Genomic DNA, 18,432 nt, shown 5'->3' with positions numbered 1-18,432 from the left:
AATAATAATAATTCTATACTATTACCGGATCCATTCCTTCCAAGCTGGTTATATTTTAGCTGTTTAATAATGTAAACAGTATTTAATAAAGTAAGTATGCTTTATGTGTGTTTGGCAGCCACTAATTAATTAAATGGAATTACAGACATTAAAAAAAAACTAAAAACATGAGCAGTGAATTTTATCAACTTAGCTTTCAAAGTCTTGAGAATTTTAAACATACTTTATGTAATAATAAAATCTCCCGTTAGGGGACGCAGTGTGACCACAATATATCATACTCCTTTATCCTGCATAAAAGCAAGTCAAAATAGCCTCAAGAGCTAAATATTATCAGCTGCACGGCAGCGAGGTGGCTTAGGGCCGTATTAATTCCCGTTACATTAGTATAAGCCTGCGTGTAAAGAGGCTATAGCCTATATTTGCGAAATGTCATTAGCCTAATAATAATCTCTAGAGCTATTGTTACAGGCACTACTGCCTCACAAATGGTTTATTCATTCCATCCTTACGTTAGTTGCAGTGATTTTTGACAGATGATCTGTGTTGCTTATGTCATTGCCTATGCACCTAATGTTACATTTGTCACATTCTCGTCTTTAAAGAATTCACACAGTCAGTTGAGTATATCATCTAGCACAATTTATTCCACCATTTGTTTACAGTAGCGTTGTAAATGCAGTTTGTTGTAGTAGTCTTCATACGCCAGCTCGTTCTGGAGAGTGAGTTACACCTCACATGATTGTAATATAAACAAATATTGTTAAATATGAACAAATGAATAAATAAGTCCAGTGGCACTACTCCACGAGACTACAGTCCTCAGGGTGTGAGCCACAGTCAGATCTGTTCTAGTCTGTGGGACACATGGAGACAGAAGCATTGAAGGGAGGCGCCTTGCCAGCAGCTAACACACACATATACATCCACACACACAAACTCATTCATATAAAACTGAACAACAATTACACAACCATCTCTCCTAAAACTGTGACCATTTCACATTTTCAGTGTGTTCAAAAGAATTAAAATGCAGCAAGTGATTCATGAGCTTTATTCAGGAGGTAGGAGGTTTGAGTAGTGAATAAAACCTGTAATGTTTGTTCAGAACAAGGTGATACTGGAGTCACCTCTAGTTAATGTACTTTTGTTTAGTTGGCAAGCAGAGCATATCTATTAAAAGTGCTATTTGCAATACTCATAACTTGTTATACAATATGTTCATTAGTGATGTTACTTTTCTTATTTAGATGGTATAAATAATATTTAAAAAATATTGAGATAAGAGTAAATATCTGTATGTTTTGTGACAATACATCCTCACATTTTATTTTGTACATTGTATCACAGTAGTAGGGCTTTTTTTTTTTTTCTTTTTTTTTTTAATCAGTGAACTAAACTTGTGCTTGTCCAGCTCTTACTTTCTCTGTTGCACCACTTGTAACCCAGTCAGTCTCTAAGCACGTTCAATGTAAACAATAAGAGATTTATTCTCCGTCTGTTTGTCCAAGTTTCGGGAAATGTCACATACATTGACTTTGGGAGAAATGGTTGTGTGGACATCGTGAGAAGAAGCTAGGGATGACTCACAGACTGAAGACTTGGACCTCTGCACTGTAAACATTAAACCAGTCACAGACACACATCTGTAGTCACTCAGTCATATATACAGTGCACATTCACACATGAAGCCGGACAACACACACCATAGACAGAAGAATAGTGGACCATGCCTCTGGTAACTGTGTAGAAAAAGAAATATGTTGTGATAAATAATTCATATGTAATGTCTATAAAGACCTGATACCAGAAATTTTGTAGGTTGGGACGTCTACAAGATGAGTTAAGTTGTGGTAACACTAATTACTTTTTAATTTGTTAGTTTTTCAGGACAATTACTGACCTTGATTTTTTATGACACAAAAACATATAACGCCCAAATGTCACCAGCATTTTGTAACAGCTTACATTACTAAAACATATGAGTAATGAGGTATGAGTAATACCATTTCTCTGATGAATTATAAATGAAGATGATTGGTATATCTTTCAAAAAGTTTTCATTGTAGTTCACATTTTCTCATTTTGAATCCACTATTCTTACTGTCACACAAACACACACACAATGCAACAGGAGCATTAGATACATGGCTGCTCCTTCTCCTCCCCATGGACTTTCTCTGTAGACCCACATATACACACTTGTGCATTCTTGAGGACTCTACAAGCGTTGTGGGGACTTGTTTGATTACAATTATGGTCGAATTGGCGAGGAGGTCAGAAGCTCTATGAGAAGCACACTTAGACCAGTCTGCAGGAGACTTGGTACTGTCCTGTGGTGAGATGAGAGGCTCACTGTATATTACACAGCATAGTTCATCTGTCTGGATCTTCTGTGCCTTGTCTTGATGTCCCCTAATTACTTTCACTATTAATCAAGGAGTGGACTGACAGTGGAACCAAGATTTTAAATGGTTTTGTGTACTTTTATAGCAATCACAAATTGACGTTTTAACTGCTTGACTTGCAAGATGCCCGAGTTAATAATTGCATTTTAAGCAAACTGGCATCTGATGATTTCATATCGTCAGTGATCACCTGTGTTCTTTTAAACGAGAATTTAGAGTATTTGTCTTGTCAAATCAATAATGGAAGCAATTTGTGTTTGTTTTATTGTTTTTAAAAAGACTCCAAAATCAAATTGAAATCTGTGATCGATTAATATGAGTAAAGCAATTGTTGTTCAGTCTGGCATTGCACAATAACAATAAAACCACTCCTCTGTAAGTCCACTCCTCACTGTCTGTGTCCCCATAATTATTCCTATAAGGTCCCAGTGAGGATATGTCCCCAAAGGACCCATACGTCTTCAGCGGCGAGGCTCGGGACAGGACGAGCCCACACTGTCTATGATTCAGACATAATGGAGCATGGCTTCTGAGCTCAAGTGCTTTTGGTTGAATCGACAAGAAGTTATAATTGCCGTGACAATGATGGTTTCTTCTGGATAAGTATGGGATTGTTGCGTCTGTCTCAGGTTGTTCACATCAGCGCCACCGCAGGTTCTGCATAGACACATAGAAGTCACAGTATAATCAAAGGTATAGTACTTTACAGACACATTGTTTTATTTAATCACTCATGCAGCCTGGGGTGTTACCTGGTGCAGTCTTTGTGTAGGCCCAGTGGTCAGTTGTCAGTCAGACGGGTGTTCAGGACAGGACCGGTTAATCTCAAACCATGAGTCTATACAGCTGCACACACACATTTCATTAGTGCTGCTACATTTATTTAGTTGTTTTTTGGGTTTTTTTTATCTTTGTTTCCCAGTTCTCACCCCAGATAACATTATGGTCTAGTACAATTTGCTACTTTTCTTTATTTTTATAGGTCCTCCACTAAGAATTCTATATAATTTAGAAGCACAAACTGACAACATTAAGATCTGGCCAATGTTTTTTGCTTATTGGCTATATTTATTTATAAGAGAACAGGTTTCAAATACAAAATTGCAAATTCTATAGTATTGACTTAGCAAAGTCAATGTGCAGTCATGATATGTGGTGTGCTTGTACTTGATGGAACGGTCCAGGCTTGCATCAGTTATGCTGACACCTGCTGACATCATGATGTACTGCTCAAAATTGCCTGGGTAAAATATGTACCATTGGGACCAAGCTGGGGAACTATTTTATTTCTAAGATATTTGGTCAGGAGGTGAAGACTTGTAGTAAGGATTTACACAAGACCGTGTTGCATTATCAACTTTGTCTAATTTCAGTTTAACTTCAAAATGTATATCATAAAAGATAGTAAAAAGTACAGTGCCAAAAGGGTTATTTAAGGCCTTTGCATAGAAAGGCCTGGCACAAGATATCATTTGTATCAAACAAGTCTTCTCAGCTATTAGCATTTTAACCCCTGCTCATTACGTTCTTCTACTACTATCAATCTCACATAGAAAAGGCTATTTAGAAAAACAACACTTAGCATCTTTAACCCTATGACAAAATATGAATAACCTCTAAATCAATAAAGACGACTTTTGCCCATTGAGTCTTTCATTGCAGTGTGCGGTCATTTCATTAGGAGAAGTGGCGGATTATAGAATGGGCAGGCGTTCAAAGTGTGTCTCACCTTTTGTGGTAGATGCAGAGGCACGGCAGTCTGGCGATGGTGTCCCCTTGCTGCAGTTCTTCCAGACAGATTACACACTCCCCAGCGTCCCTCGCCAACACATCATCTGAGACACACAAAACATGCAACCGAACATGTCAGATAGAGTATAAATATTCACCAGTGACTATCTTTCATCTATAGCAGACACATCAAACATGGCCGTCAGCAGAGTGAAGTAGAGATGCACCAATCCAGCTTTTTCACTTTCTGGTCATTTTAAATTAGCTACATCATGCATTTTTTGGACCTTATACCTTGTACAACATGGGCTTGGTGGAGGCATTAACTCCACACTATCAATGATGATGTAGTTATAAAAAGCACCAGCAGATGGAGTAAGACCTGTACCTGCTGACAAAGTGAAATCCTACACAGTTTATGAGCTAAAAACAAACCCAGCCACAACTACACTTACACTACACTGGCATAATCAGGACAAATTTGATGGACTTTCAACTTCAAGTACGTCAAAAAGAAAACAAAGGGTGACAAGTTGCACAATGTGAGTCTGTACAGTTTATATAAATTGCTATATAGAAAATCTCTTTTACCCCAAAGGCATTTTATCATAACTGGAAGTGGTTTCTTCAGAAAGGACATCCATTGTAAAGTCACCAAAATGCAATAGTACTTTGTGTAAGTGTGAGTAGTGGGAGGGTGTAGTGTCAGTGGGCATGTCTCTGAAGAGTGGGCGGTCCTGGTTTTGGCTTTGGCTGCTGATTAAAGTAAAAAACACAGTGAAGTCTAATCCACACTGAGTCAATTAGAGGCAGCCTGCTCCCAGCACGTCGCCAATTATAAGCCTGCAGTGTGTCATCTCGCTGCTCAGCTCACTCACACGCCCCCTGCTGGGAGAGGGGCGCCTAGACTAATGGAATCAATGCACAGATCTCACTGTTTTTGTGTCAACTCCAAATGTGTTTATTCAGATGTATTTTTATGTAGATGCTTAGGAGAATTTACCCCTAACCACAGCATTACTTGTTTGAGTATTATATTGTTTAGTCAGTACGCCCTTTATACTCCGATGGAGACAAAAGGGCCAGGTGTGATGAATAGTTTATTGTGTAGATAATCTTTGGTACTTAGACCGAGTAGGGAGTGACGTCAAGGTTATTTGGTTAATCGTTATAGGTCACAATGTAATCATGACAGCAGCAAAAAATAAAAATCTAAATTGTGAACATTTAAGAAGCATGTTTTTTTGTAATTAGCTTTAACATAATATTAACATAACTTTTATCATTCAGAGAGTTTGATTTAAAGGGATTAATATTACGCTTTGTTCTGATCTATGTTACAATGTTGTTTCCTCACCAAAAACATACCTGGAGTTGTGTTTGTTTCATACACACGTTTAAAAGATCAACTCTGCATAATTAGGCTGAGCTCTGCTCTCAAACTGACAACACTCTGCTCCACCTTGTGATGTCATGTGATAATACAGGAAGTCCTGTGTTTTTAAACTCCATACACCTTCATTAGAATCATTTGGATTATTTCAAACTAGTAATTGTCCATCTCTACTGAAGTAAAAGGTAGTTGTTAACTTGAAAACAACCACTACATGACATCACAAGGTGCAACAGAGCTTTGGAGATGTAGACAGACTAATAATAAAGGATTACTCAAACATATGTGAATGAATCAAAACATAAGTATATTTTTGAGGAGCTAACAGCTTTTAAACATGACTTAAAACTCTCGAGTCAATTTTGTAATATAGGACCTTTAATGATGCTGATCACGGAATGGATACGAAGGATTTCAGTGTGAAAGAGAGAAGAGAAAATGAATATCTATTTACTACAATCAATGCTTATAGTAGTCAGCTAGACAGCCGTTATTTCAACTGCTGCAGCCCCTAATCCTAACCTTAAATGACTTGAGATGAGTGAGATGAGAGAGATGAGTGTCAAAACATAGCAGATCGTAACTATCTAACAGGTGCCAAAGGATAGAAAATGACTCATCCTCTTCCCATAACTTTAATTATTGCACTATATACATTTTGAAGATTTGACAACGAAGACTAAGCTCAATGCATAGCAGACAAAGCTGATGTTGTGGTTTGAGAATAGGTCTAGAAATTGAATAACACATTGAAGACATATGCTCCGACTGCAAATCAGCTTAGAACTCCCATAACCCCACTGCACTATCTCTCTCCTCACCCCGTCTGACTCCATTGTTCGCTGCGTCTCCGTGTCCTCTCTCCACTTCTTTCATATCACGTCTCCCGTCAGGCCACTTCAGGTAACGCTGCAGCTCATCCCGGATTTAGAGACTCCTGTGTTTTTCAGTGACATTATGTGACACAGTTTTACAATGCTTAATTTCTGGATCAGCAACAGACGAGCCACCATGAGAGTGTGGCGACAAGGATGTTGCAATATAGGATTTTACTGTTACAATTTAAGTATTGTTCACAGTTATTGACACCATTAAACAACAGTGAAACCTCATTTTTGCTCATTCCCATTTATTATAATAGATTATCTTTCTTTTGCTGCTCCATGTCTTCACTCACAACTTTTTGTCCAGTTGACAGATTTGAATTTTTCTTTTACTATGGATCCTGAATGATTGAAGGATTACGCCGACATCTATGTGACAAACTTTGTGAAATCTAACTTTCTGAATGATAAAGTAAAGTTAATCTGACATAAACACCCAAATAAAATGGCACTTAAAATTTATGTTTACTGTTTTTGAGTAAAATAATTAAACAGTACTTATTTTTGCTTCTAATATTCTCACAATTATAACTTATTATTACTTACTATTCCACTGTGACCTGAGTTATCATGAAAACTAATTTTAATATCAAAAAAACAATTCCCAATCACTAATTTAAACTTGTGCACCAAGTACATTGTATCCTCCAGCATAACTTTTACAAAAGCAAGATGTATGGAATGTACTTCTCCAGAAATCGCAAATGTTTATCAGTATTTCCAGCTTCCTCTGACTTGGTGTGAAGCAGGTATTTGGTCTAGTATGAACCTATGACCTGAGCATTATTAATCAAGTGGAGAGCATTTTAAATCCTTCCAAAAACAGGTCAGTTCTCAGGCGATGATGTGGATTAATTTAGTGTTTTTGGATAGGAATGTGTGATATATCCGTAACATTGGTATTGGTGATATCAGGGGACGGTTTCATATTTATCCTATCGGCAAAATGTATCAGGCCGGTATTTTCTCAACAGATTTTTGGAGCAAGAGCAATGAAGCAAAGAGGTGGCTGCATGTTTTCACACTCATAATGAAAAATACAAGAAATGATTATATTAGAGAAAATACATTTTGTTTTGTTATTAAAGGCTAAAGGTGTATTTGAACTTAGATACGTAGAGCAAGAAGAGGCAGGCTTGTTATTTTTTTCATTTTACATACCATTTCAGTGCTTACTTCACTGGATATTTGTCTTGATCTTGTGTCTTTCATCCTGATAAAGCAGTGTGTCTGAGTTAGGTGTATAATTTAAGGAAAGCAGGATTTTGCAGCAGCCTCTTAACCCATTGTGTGCCAGTGTGTGACCCAAATCCATGTCCCACAGCAGAAACTGGGTCATTGTATAGACAAACACATTAAAGGTGTTACACTTAGGCACTGTAGTTGTACTTCTGTTTTTCTTTAACAGAAAGGATGTGCTTTAGTGAGAAACACATGTACATTTTGTATAGCCTCTAGATTGTGAAGAGGAGACTGTAAAAATGAAAATGAAAACACCTGTATTGGAAGATAAAATGGTAAATAGATAAGGTTAACGCCATTGTGGAAGATTTCTTTCAAAAGAACAGCATCTCCTTGTAACAACCATGTAGCGGCCTCACCACCAGAACAGTTACAAAGTGCACTGTTAATTCTGATTTCATATTCAGAAGCAGAATTTAAACAAAATATATAAATAAATGAATAAAACAATATGGACTTGAGGGAAATTAGTAATCTGCCTCTGACAGCTTCTAGCCTTGTGAGGAATGTTTGTGACAGGCAGCCTATGCAAAAACACAGGCCAACTATATTAACAGAGACAACACTGACAATGGCTGATAATTGAGTTTGGGGTAAACCTGTCTCACCTGGAGCAGTTCAGTGACTTTGGCCTGTCCCTGCTGGACGTCCTGCCAGCACCCATTTGGCTCCTTGCTCCTCCACATTAATTATGAGTTAGGGGAGTCTGTCTGGCTCAGGCTCACACCACTAAATTCTCTCTGTCTTGTCTGTTCCTTTGTCCTCACTAACCCATGCTCCGTCTCTGTAGTCCACTATCACAGTGTACTGCTGTGTCCTCATATACCACACCCTGATAGTTATGTTACATACTGCGCTTTATCCAACCTTCACTTCAAAAGACCTTACCGGGGAAACGGACATGAGGAACTGTGGTTTATATTTAGAGTCAGTCCTTTATTTTACCCGACCTATGTCCTTGCTTGAGGCGTAATGTTCCTTGTTACAAGTGTAATGTATACAAGATTTCAGAATGGACAGTGCACACCAGGTTTCACTAGCTTCCATGGAGCACCTGTAGACAAATGCTCGAAAACAAGCTTGTGTAGCGTTTGGGAAGGAACAACAAAAAATGGCCGCTACCATGGAAATCTGTCATGTTTTGTGGCAGCGGTGTAACATTCACTGATATATTAGCCAAAGAAAGTAAAACTACCCGATAAACAACTGGGTCACTACTGGTAAATACATCCATCTCTCTATAATGTCAAAAAAGATTGGAATGAATGTTAAGTTTAGTATTTAGCATCTTAAAATCTCCATTGGCTTAACAAGGCTCACTGTAAATTCTATGATGTGTGTTTGTCAGAGTCCTGAGCTTTACACATGCTGCAGAAGAGTGCTAACATAGACATATTAGACAAATAACATCATACCTTTCCATAAATTTAACGGTTGAATCTATATATGCATTGAACATTTTGACCAACATCACAACAGTGGAACAGGTCGTAAAATCAAGCTACTAAATTTCCATAGCAACTAAATTATGGATCCACTATAATACAGATTAAATTCATTAAAAAAAACCTTGCCAATTAGAAATGTAATTATTTCACATTTCATTAGAGGATTAAACATGTTTCTCCAAATTAGGATTAGTTTCACACTGCCCTCAGTACAATGAAACAAAACAAAGATGGAGTGTAGACTTCTGTGACCGGTCAGTCGCTCTGCTTAAAGTCCAGCGCTAGAACTCTCTATTGTATTGCTCATTGTGTGCAGGTGTAATGGTATTTCGCAGAGAAGCCGCAGTGATTGACAACACACCCCCAAGTATACTGGGAAACGAGATAAGCTACAGTAAGGGGTTTTATGCACTACCTCGAGAGATGGACTGAAGGCTGATGCAGAGATGGAGAGGACAACGATCCTGAGAGAGTGACAGAGCGGGAGTGGGTGGAAGGTGGTGGACGGGGGTGGGGGGTGGGGTGATTTAGTGCAGTATGTGTGCTCTGACCCTCTGCTCAGACATCAGCCCTCAGTCTGCAGACGTCTCCAGCCCACTGCCCCTCTCTGTCACTCACTGTACTCCCACATGAGCCCCGGCCAACTACCAGCTCACTGCTCAGGCTGTGTCAGAGCTGTCACACTGTGCTTTTACACAATGCTATGAGGGGCAGTTTGTCTTAAGCCCTGGCTCTATTATTTATGATGCTTCTATGTGTATGCATTTATCAGAGAGTAATTTTGAGAGTAAATGTGTTTTGAATCAGGTGAATAAAAAGACTCCAATTAAAGATGCATTATGCAACTTTTCTGGTGGAAGGTCTGTTAAATTCATCTATCTCCATGGAGACAAGCAGCCATGTTACAGATCAAATATGTGAAGAGGTGACCCCGCTCACAGTAAGAATGCATGTCTTCAAGGTAAATTTGACCAATAAAAAACACCTGTTGAATAGGCACAAAATAGACAAGTTTAATGCCAACAATATCGGAGCATTCCAGGCAAAGCAATATCTTAAAGAAAGTAAGTAGGTGGCAGGCTGCCTCGATAAAAGTTACATAGTGCACCTTTAAGTAAAAATATTGCCACAGTAATAAATAAACTGTAGTAATTGCACCTCTTGTTGCAGCTAAAAACATAAAAGAATGACGTGTATTTTTAATAGCTCCAAGCCTGCTTTTACAAGAGCCCACATAATGGATAAACTAACAATAAACTGGCAGCTAAATCACCTGGTTGACTTAAATGTGTGCTAAGTCTAGAGCCGAAACAAGTTCATCAATTAATCACAACTACTAAACTAAACAATTATTACAATAATTGTCAACTAACTTAATAATTGAATAATCATTATCTGGGCTGTACACAGATTTCCAAAAATGCCATGCCCAAACATGAGAAGAGATTTGACTCAGACAGAGCAGTAATTACATCATAATGACAGGAAATAGCCCTATTATCAATCTAAAAATATGACCTGAAATGTTGAAAAGACGAGAAGCCATGAACACAATGTCAACAGTATTGACACTGCATTTGTGTTACTATCCAAATGTAAAGTCTGTTACATTTTAAAAGATGATAAAGACTATGACAAAGCTTTACATGAAAATTATGAAAACTGTATTTATGCTCAGGACAATCACTTAAAATACATATGATATGTTTCTTATATTTTCATACAATAGATAAAACAGTCACGGACAAGGTGAACCTGAGCCTGTAGCAAACTTCAATGTACCCAGTCCTGAGAGGAGAGAGCAGCTGTCAGTCACACTGTTGCTAAGGGCGATGAGGAGGCTGTCAATCACAGGTCTCACAGCATCCGGACCATTAATGAAACAGGACTCTGCTTCAGGAAAAAAATAGGAGTCCACAAGGTATAGGCCCAAAGCCAGCACATAGTGTAGCTTATATGAGGCACTGATAAATGGACACACTCCTACACCCTTTGCACAAATGTTAAGCAAATTCTTATCCAAACAAACAAGCAAGGGCAAAAATATGTATGGATAAGACATTTCAAAAAAATAAGTACAAAATATGTAGTTATATAATTGAAAGCAAGAGCTTTGTTAACATATTGTAGTCATAATCATGATAACAAACTGCTACATTTTTTTTTGTATATTTTCTTTTTTAATCCAGTGCCATTATACAGTGTTTTGGATGGCTTTGTCTCACTCTTCCTCTCTCAAACACTCTACAGTAGTTGGAAGAGTACAGATGGAAGAGTTATGAGCTGCACAGATGATCAATAGGAGAATAAAGGGCCCTGACACATGCCGTAGATTATTACACAGTGTTATGTGAAAGCCCATAGAGACTGCACAGTCCTCAAGGTTAAAACAGACTGTTTACAAGTGTGTGGTACAGCTCTAAATGCACTGGGATCCTGAGACATAACGTCAGAGCACTGACAAGCGGGACATGCTACTGCATTTACAGCAGTCCTGAATCATTTATGGCACATGTCCAACAGCAGACTGCGGTACAGGTGAGAGATATAGTCCATACACATATGACCCTATTAAATCTGAGACATGGGACTGTTTGTTGTACAAACTACGTAAAAGCTATAGAGAGTCCTTGCGGCGACAATGCAGACCTTTGTACCACATGGCAGTGTGTTTGTATCTAGGGAATAAAAATCTACTCCTTGGGAGCCCTCACATTTTGAATCCCACAATGAATCGTTTACAGCATATTGTAATTTTTGGATAATATTCAAAGTATGCGTGATAGCATCACTTATGTAGTGATTTCTGCTTTAGTCCACACAGAGAAAATCCCCCTGAATATTGAACCGGCTTGAGGAGAGTATAGACTGAATCTTCTCCATAAGTGCACTTGCTGTAGCAATGCAAAATTACTAAATGCTACTGCTAAATGATTGTATAAAAGACCATAAATATCACTATATTTTGTTTGTTTGTTTGAAGTCTATTTGTGCTAACACTCTTCATAGTCGGATATATTTGGCATTTCAACTTTTATTGCAAAATGTGCCATTTGCTACAACAAACAGAGACATCAACTCAAACACAACACCATTTTCTACCACAAAGCCAACTACTGCAAAGGATACTGACCAAAAACATGAATTTCTTTCCTTTCATCTGTAGGTTATTCCAGATTATATGCACTGTATATTGCCTGTATCATTATAAGAGCACAACTTTTAAGTAAATAAGATTAGAGTTCTGTGTGTTATTGTGTTTTAGTCTTACCGTTGTAGGAGAGGCGGGGCTTGCTTAGACACATGATGAAGTGAACCTCCATTTCATTGGATGCGACAGACTTGGAGCAGACAGGACACTTGAATCCTGAAAATATACACAAATACATGTTTGTGGTAGAATTTACTTAAACACTGTGCATACTAGATTACTCTGCAAGTGTGGTTTGACTGTTGATGGCAAAACTACGACCAATATGTATGGCCATGCAAAAAAATTAGAAGAGCAAAAAAAAAAAAAAAAATCCTTGACCAGATCAACCTGTGCATTGAACAGATAGGCTCCTTCTTACTAAAGCGAACTACTCAAGTAAAGGTAGCTATAGGGCCTGACCGATATATTGTTTGGTAGATAATGTGGCATATTTGTTATAGTTTTGCATATAATTAATTACCGCTGTGTTATTAGGCTCATCGCTTCTATCAGGTCATTCACTTCAGTTTCTATTGAAAAGAATGTTATGCAAAAATACCATTAGGCCATTTTTAAAAGCCCATATAAAGCCAACTTAAAATCTAAAAGAGACAAACCTAACTTTCAATTAAAGATTTACAGTGAATTATTACAACACTAAATATGTAGGCTGTTATATTGGCTGTCATCACCTCCTCATATCAGTATCAGCCCCCAAAAATCCCAAAAGGCCCTAGTTAGCCGGTGTATATCTTTTTTGAATGTATTTATTGTGTAGTTGGCATCACATGAATCAGTGCTCAAGAAAATATCATAGAAACATGGCACAAATGTTGCATATATTTTTAAGAGTCAACAAAACATTAAGATACAGAAACAGTGTGTGGGAGGAAGAACTGTCGAATCTCCAATAACTATATTTGTGCCCTCAACACGATTATGTACAAGTTTTATAGTGTCTCATTTCAAAAAGACTGAGTGTGTACAAAGAGAAACTTTTCCCTTAACCATCATGTTTAAGTTTGTTAAAGAATACACAACGCATTTCTTTGAACCATGTTAGACAAGCGCACATAATCAAATAAACCACTAGACCACATGAGAAGAATTAGGCTCAAACTGAAGTTGTTCAACGGCTTTCTTAAAACAGCTCTGCATTAAACACACTGAAGTTTACTTTCTGTTACAAGCTACAGATCTGGAATTGACTGAACGATGGTTTAATCACCTACAGTGAAGAAGAGAACCTTGTTTTTATTCAGTAGAAACTTATCATTTGGTCTCTTATCTTTTGTTAATTCTTCAGTCGATTCAAATTAAATCTAGTCTGGCTCACCTGAAGAATATTCTCATTCTATTGTCAATATAGAGAAACAGACTGGTTTTCCTCCATTGATGCTTCATTTCTTTCTTTCCCCACCAATTACAGCATGTTTTCTGCATTAAGTGAACAGGTACACAATTTGACAGATCAAGGTCATAGGTGGGTAAGGTGTGAATGCCAGACGATTGCAACCAGCACTTTATCTTCTTCAAAACAAATGTTTCTTCAATACAAGCTTTGTTTCGTTGGTGACACCACTGAGTTATAATTCCATTCATTGTTTGATTACAGAAGCCTTTCATGACAAGCAAAAGATCAAGGCTACCTATGTCGCCTGGATTAGTGTTACCGGGGCCCCACCCTGGAGTCAGGCCTGGGGTGGGTGCTTGCCAGCGAGCTCTTGGTAGCCGGGCCTTTCCTCACGGGGCCCGGTCGGACTCAGCTCGAAGGAGCGACGTGGGGGCATCCTCCCGTGGATCCACCACCTGCGGGAGGATCCATGAAAGGCTGGTGCATAGAGATGTGGGCGGCAGTCAAAGGCGAGAGCCTCGACAACCGGATCTCCACACATGGAGACTGGCTCTGGGGACATGGAATGTCAACTTGCTGGGGGGGCTGAGCTTGTGCGGAAGGCTGAGTGTTACCCGCTAGATATAGTTGGCCTCAACTCCATGCGCAGCTTGGACTCTGGAACCCAACTCCTCGAGAGGGGCTGTACTCTCCATTTCTTTAGCATTACCCGCGGGGAGAGGAGGCAAGCTGGTGTGGGCTTGCTAATTGCCCCAAGCTCAGCCGGCTTGTGTTGGAGGGTTGCGTTCCTGCGCTTTCAAGATGAGGACAGGTCTCTCACTGTTGTGTCAGCCTACGGGCCAAACAGCAGTGCAGAGTACCCAGCCTTCTTGGCGTGCCTGGGAGGGGTACTAGTCTTGGACACTCAGGTGAAGAGAGGGGCGCAGAGCTGTTAAACGATCACCACCTTGTGGTGAGTTGGATCCGCTGGTGGAGGTGGAAACCGGACAGACCTAGCAGGCCCAAGTGTACTGTGAGGGTCTGTTGGGAACATCTGGCAGAGCCCTCTGTCAGGAGTGTTTTCAACTCGCACTTCCAGGAGAGCTTCTTCCTGATCCTGGAAGGACCTGGGGACATGGATTCCCAGTGGGCCATATTCTCCGCCTCTATTGTCGATGTAGCTGCTTGTAGCTGTGGTCGTTAGGTCTGCGGTGCTTGTCATGGTGGCAACCCCCGAACCCGGAGGTGGACACCGAAGGTAAGGGATGCCATCAGGCTGAAGAAGGAGTCCTATCAAGCCTTGTTGGCTTGTGGGATTCCTGAGGCAGCCAACAAGTAGCAGCGGGCTAAGTGTTGTTGCAGTGGTAAAAACTCGAGATTGGGAGAAGTTCCGGGAGGCCATGGAGCAGGATTATCGGACGGCCTCAAAGGGATTCTGACAAACCGTCCAACACCTCAGAAGTGGGAAGCAGTGTTTCACCAACACTCTGGGTGCGGGTGGAGAGCTGCTGACCTTGACTAGGGATGTTGTTGGACGGTGGAAGGAATACTTTGAGGATTTCCTCAATCCCACCATCACATCTTCCAACGAGGAAGCAGAGACTGGGGACCTGGAGGTGGACTCATCCATCACCCTGGCTGAAGTCACCGAGGTAGTTGGCAAGCTCCTTGGTGGCAAGGCGCCAGGAGTGGATGAGATCCATCCTCGGTACCTTAAGTCTCTGGATGTTGTGGGGCTGTCTTGGTTGACACGTCTCTGCAACATTGCATGGTGGTCGGGGACAGTACCACTGGATTGGCAGACCGGGGTGGTGGTCCCTCTGTTTAAGAAGGGGAATCCTGTTTCTGGTACATATTGGACTCCACCAGGGCTGCCCTTTGTCACTGATTCTGTACATTGTATTTATTGACAGAATTTCTAGGCGCAGCCAGGGGCCGGAGGGGGTTCGGTTCGGGAACTACAGGATCTCATCTCTGCTGTTTGCAGATGATCTTGTCCTGATGGCTTCATCAAGCCAGGACCTGCAGGAGGCACTGGGGCGATTTTCAGCCAAGTGTGAAGCGTCTGGAATGAGAATTAGTTCCTCCAAATCCAAGGCCATGCTTCTCTACCGGAAAAAGGTGGGTTGCCCTCTTCGGGTGGGTGGGGAGTCTTTGCCTCAAGTGGAGAAGTTCAAGGATCTTGTTCACAAGTGAGGATGAAGCATGAGACTGACAGGCAGATCGGTGCAGTGTCTGCAGTGATGCAGTCGCTGTATCAGATGGTCATGGTAAAGAAGAAGCTGAGTCGAAAGGTGAAGCTCTCGATTTACCGGTCAGTCTGCGTTCCTACCCTCACCTATGGTCATGAGCTTTAGGTAATGACCGGAAGGACAAGATCGAGGATACAAGCGGTTGAAATTTCCTCCATGACCCAGTTCCGGATGAGCGGAAGAAAAAGGATGGATGGTTTAATTACAGAAATGCTGGGAAAGAGGTTTCATAATGCTTTTTACATAAACCTGTTGAATGAAACTCAGGTCAACAGGTTGCAGCTCCAACCTCTTCAGGACAATACCCCAAGTATACGAGAGTAAAAAAGGCCCCTCGTCCTGGTTTACTGTCCCATGGGCAGATTTCCGTAAACATCATTGGAACAGAGGACAACTAACATCATCACTGGATTAAGGAGGAAATTGAAATACGGAAATGAGCCTATGGGACTATAACTCTCACACACCTGGGATACTGTCTTGAAGAAGTTGGACTGCAAATGCCGCTGTCGTCCTGCCTCCACCAGTAAGAAGACGGCAGTAAAACCTGTTTAAATAAGCTGACCGGACACATCACAGTGACATCATGTGAGCAGTCCAAAATGTCAGGTATGAAAACAAACTAAACCTTGGTCTGAAAAAATAATTAAAATAACACTAACAATATTGTCATTCAGATGTGAATGGGGGTCCTGGTAAATTTTTAGGAGCCATGTATATGAATGGAGCTTTTTATCTAAAATTTAATTTCAGCTGGGTTTAACATTCACGTGATTTTCCCTTTCATGTTTGCCTTGTAACTAATCTAATGCTCCTGCCCTCAAACAGTATGGTAGCCACTGTTGCCAAGAGTGAATAGTAGTGGTACAGTAATTTGACAGTTACTCACTACACATGGGTCTTCCACATGGCAGCTGACCCACTTCTCCCTAGTTTGCTATTTTCAGAGCCTCCACAGAGACACACAGAAGAAGAGATGCAGGAAAGATGAGAGGAAGGTGAGGTGAGTTCAGACTCTTCAGGAGAAATGAGCATGTATGATCCAAAAAACCTCCCATCCGGATCCACCAGGACATCTCATATTCACAAGGTCACATCAGGACAAAAATAAACTGTGCCAGTGAGCGGGTAATACATTAATTCTACAGGCGCCTATGTGAGAGTGGATCGAGACTGTGCTGAGCGTGCTGAGCTATAGGCTCATACTATTCGATATGGAACCATTTACACAGTACTTGAATCCCATATTATCAGATTGTACATATACACAAGAACTATAGCTTACTAATGGGAACTTCTATGGTTTGGTTATGATAAATAATGTATTGAACCAGCCAAGGTCTAAAACAGGATCAAATCTGATCCAAATTAGGACTAAACTAAACCATGACTTTATAAACAAGGATATCCAAGGAGGATGAAAACATGAAAGTGTCTTTAAATTATAACCTCTAACCACTAAAAACAGAAAGTACTATTGTTCAATTGAATTTGAATTGATCAGTACCAGTACTCAATAACTTGTCAAGGCAAAGAAAGACACAAACCACTGAGATATTCTTGATGAAATTTTAAATGAATGAAATAAGTGTGAATGAAAAAAGGAGAAAAATACATTTAGTTTAAGGCTAGTCATTCAAAGGAGTCACAGATGTAGGGCTGTAGCTATGTAGTATTTTAGTAATCGAGTAATCTATTGATTATTTACTTCTACTACAAAATGTCCCGAGAACATCTATTACCAATTTACTTGTAAACAGACTGTATTATGAACAGGTCACATTAAATATGTAACTACAGTTACAGTTTTTATGAATTAATTTAATAGAAAATAAAGTTTTATGTCCCATCACTCGAGCTAAGAAAAGAGTTAACATATACATATGTTTATCCTGCCTGCTTTGAGCTCTGTGCTCTGTCTGCAGCACTGAGGTGGAGTCATTTTGCAGCGCTAGCTCCATGTTCTGTTCACTTTAGCCTCCATGTCTTTACCTCTCGTCGCGGTCTTTTAGTGAACTGGTTTGTTTTCATCATCGTGGTCCTCTGTGCTCTCGCACACGGCTAAGCTACACTCCCTAAACTCACTTGAAGATTTGAAATACTCTCTTTACCCCCATTTTAGACTTAAATCTCTCCTTTTCAACAAAGCATACAGACAAAAAAGAAATGTATAAAAAAAAAAAAACAACAAAAGCATAATCTTGATGTGACCCCTGATGTACTGCACCTGTTACATACAATCCCACATACACTCAAGTACTCAAAATGTGGCACCGTTTTGGCACAGACTTGGCACAGATTTGGCCTTTCCTGTGATATTTTAATGATACCAAACATGAGCTAATCAAAGAGAAGAGCATATACAGCAGCAGTGTGATACAATGATTAACATTCAGAGAGCGCAGATCAAAGCTGGATAATGACTCATTGGTAAATCTGTTGTTGGACCTCCGCTCAGGCTTTTCCTGCAGCTGCCTCATGACTAACTCTAGGAAAAACCAACACCTGCGCAATCTCATCGGCTGGCACTGCAACAAAAACTAACAGC

General features: G+C 39.9%; 1 protein-coding gene across 1 annotated transcript in view; it reads right to left on the bottom strand.

Annotated features, from left to right (window-relative positions):
- Positions 1 to 629: 629 nt before the first annotated feature.
- znrf1 (zinc and ring finger 1) overlaps positions 630 to 18,432 on the bottom strand; it is a 32,851-nt gene continuing 15,048 nt past the window's right edge. The window contains exons 2-5 of the mRNA XM_033968068.2: positions 12,378 to 12,473; positions 4,138 to 4,243; positions 3,161 to 3,254; positions 630 to 3,065 (exon numbers count right to left, since the gene is read on the bottom strand). Coding sequence (XP_033823959.1) covers positions 3,197 to 3,254; positions 4,138 to 4,243; positions 12,378 to 12,473 — 260 coding nt within the window. The 3' untranslated portion in view covers positions 630 to 3,065; positions 3,161 to 3,196. The remainder of the gene's footprint in view (positions 3,066 to 3,160; positions 3,255 to 4,137; positions 4,244 to 12,377; positions 12,474 to 18,432) is intronic.

The sequence above is a fragment of the Periophthalmus magnuspinnatus genome, chromosome 6 (genome assembly GCF_009829125.3).
Source record: "Periophthalmus magnuspinnatus isolate fPerMag1 chromosome 6, fPerMag1.2.pri, whole genome shotgun sequence".
Classification (NCBI taxonomy): domain Eukaryota; kingdom Metazoa; phylum Chordata; class Actinopteri; order Gobiiformes; family Gobiidae; genus Periophthalmus; species Periophthalmus magnuspinnatus.
Note: the sequence above shows the minus strand (reverse complement) of the source record. Positions and strands in the feature narration are given on the sequence as shown.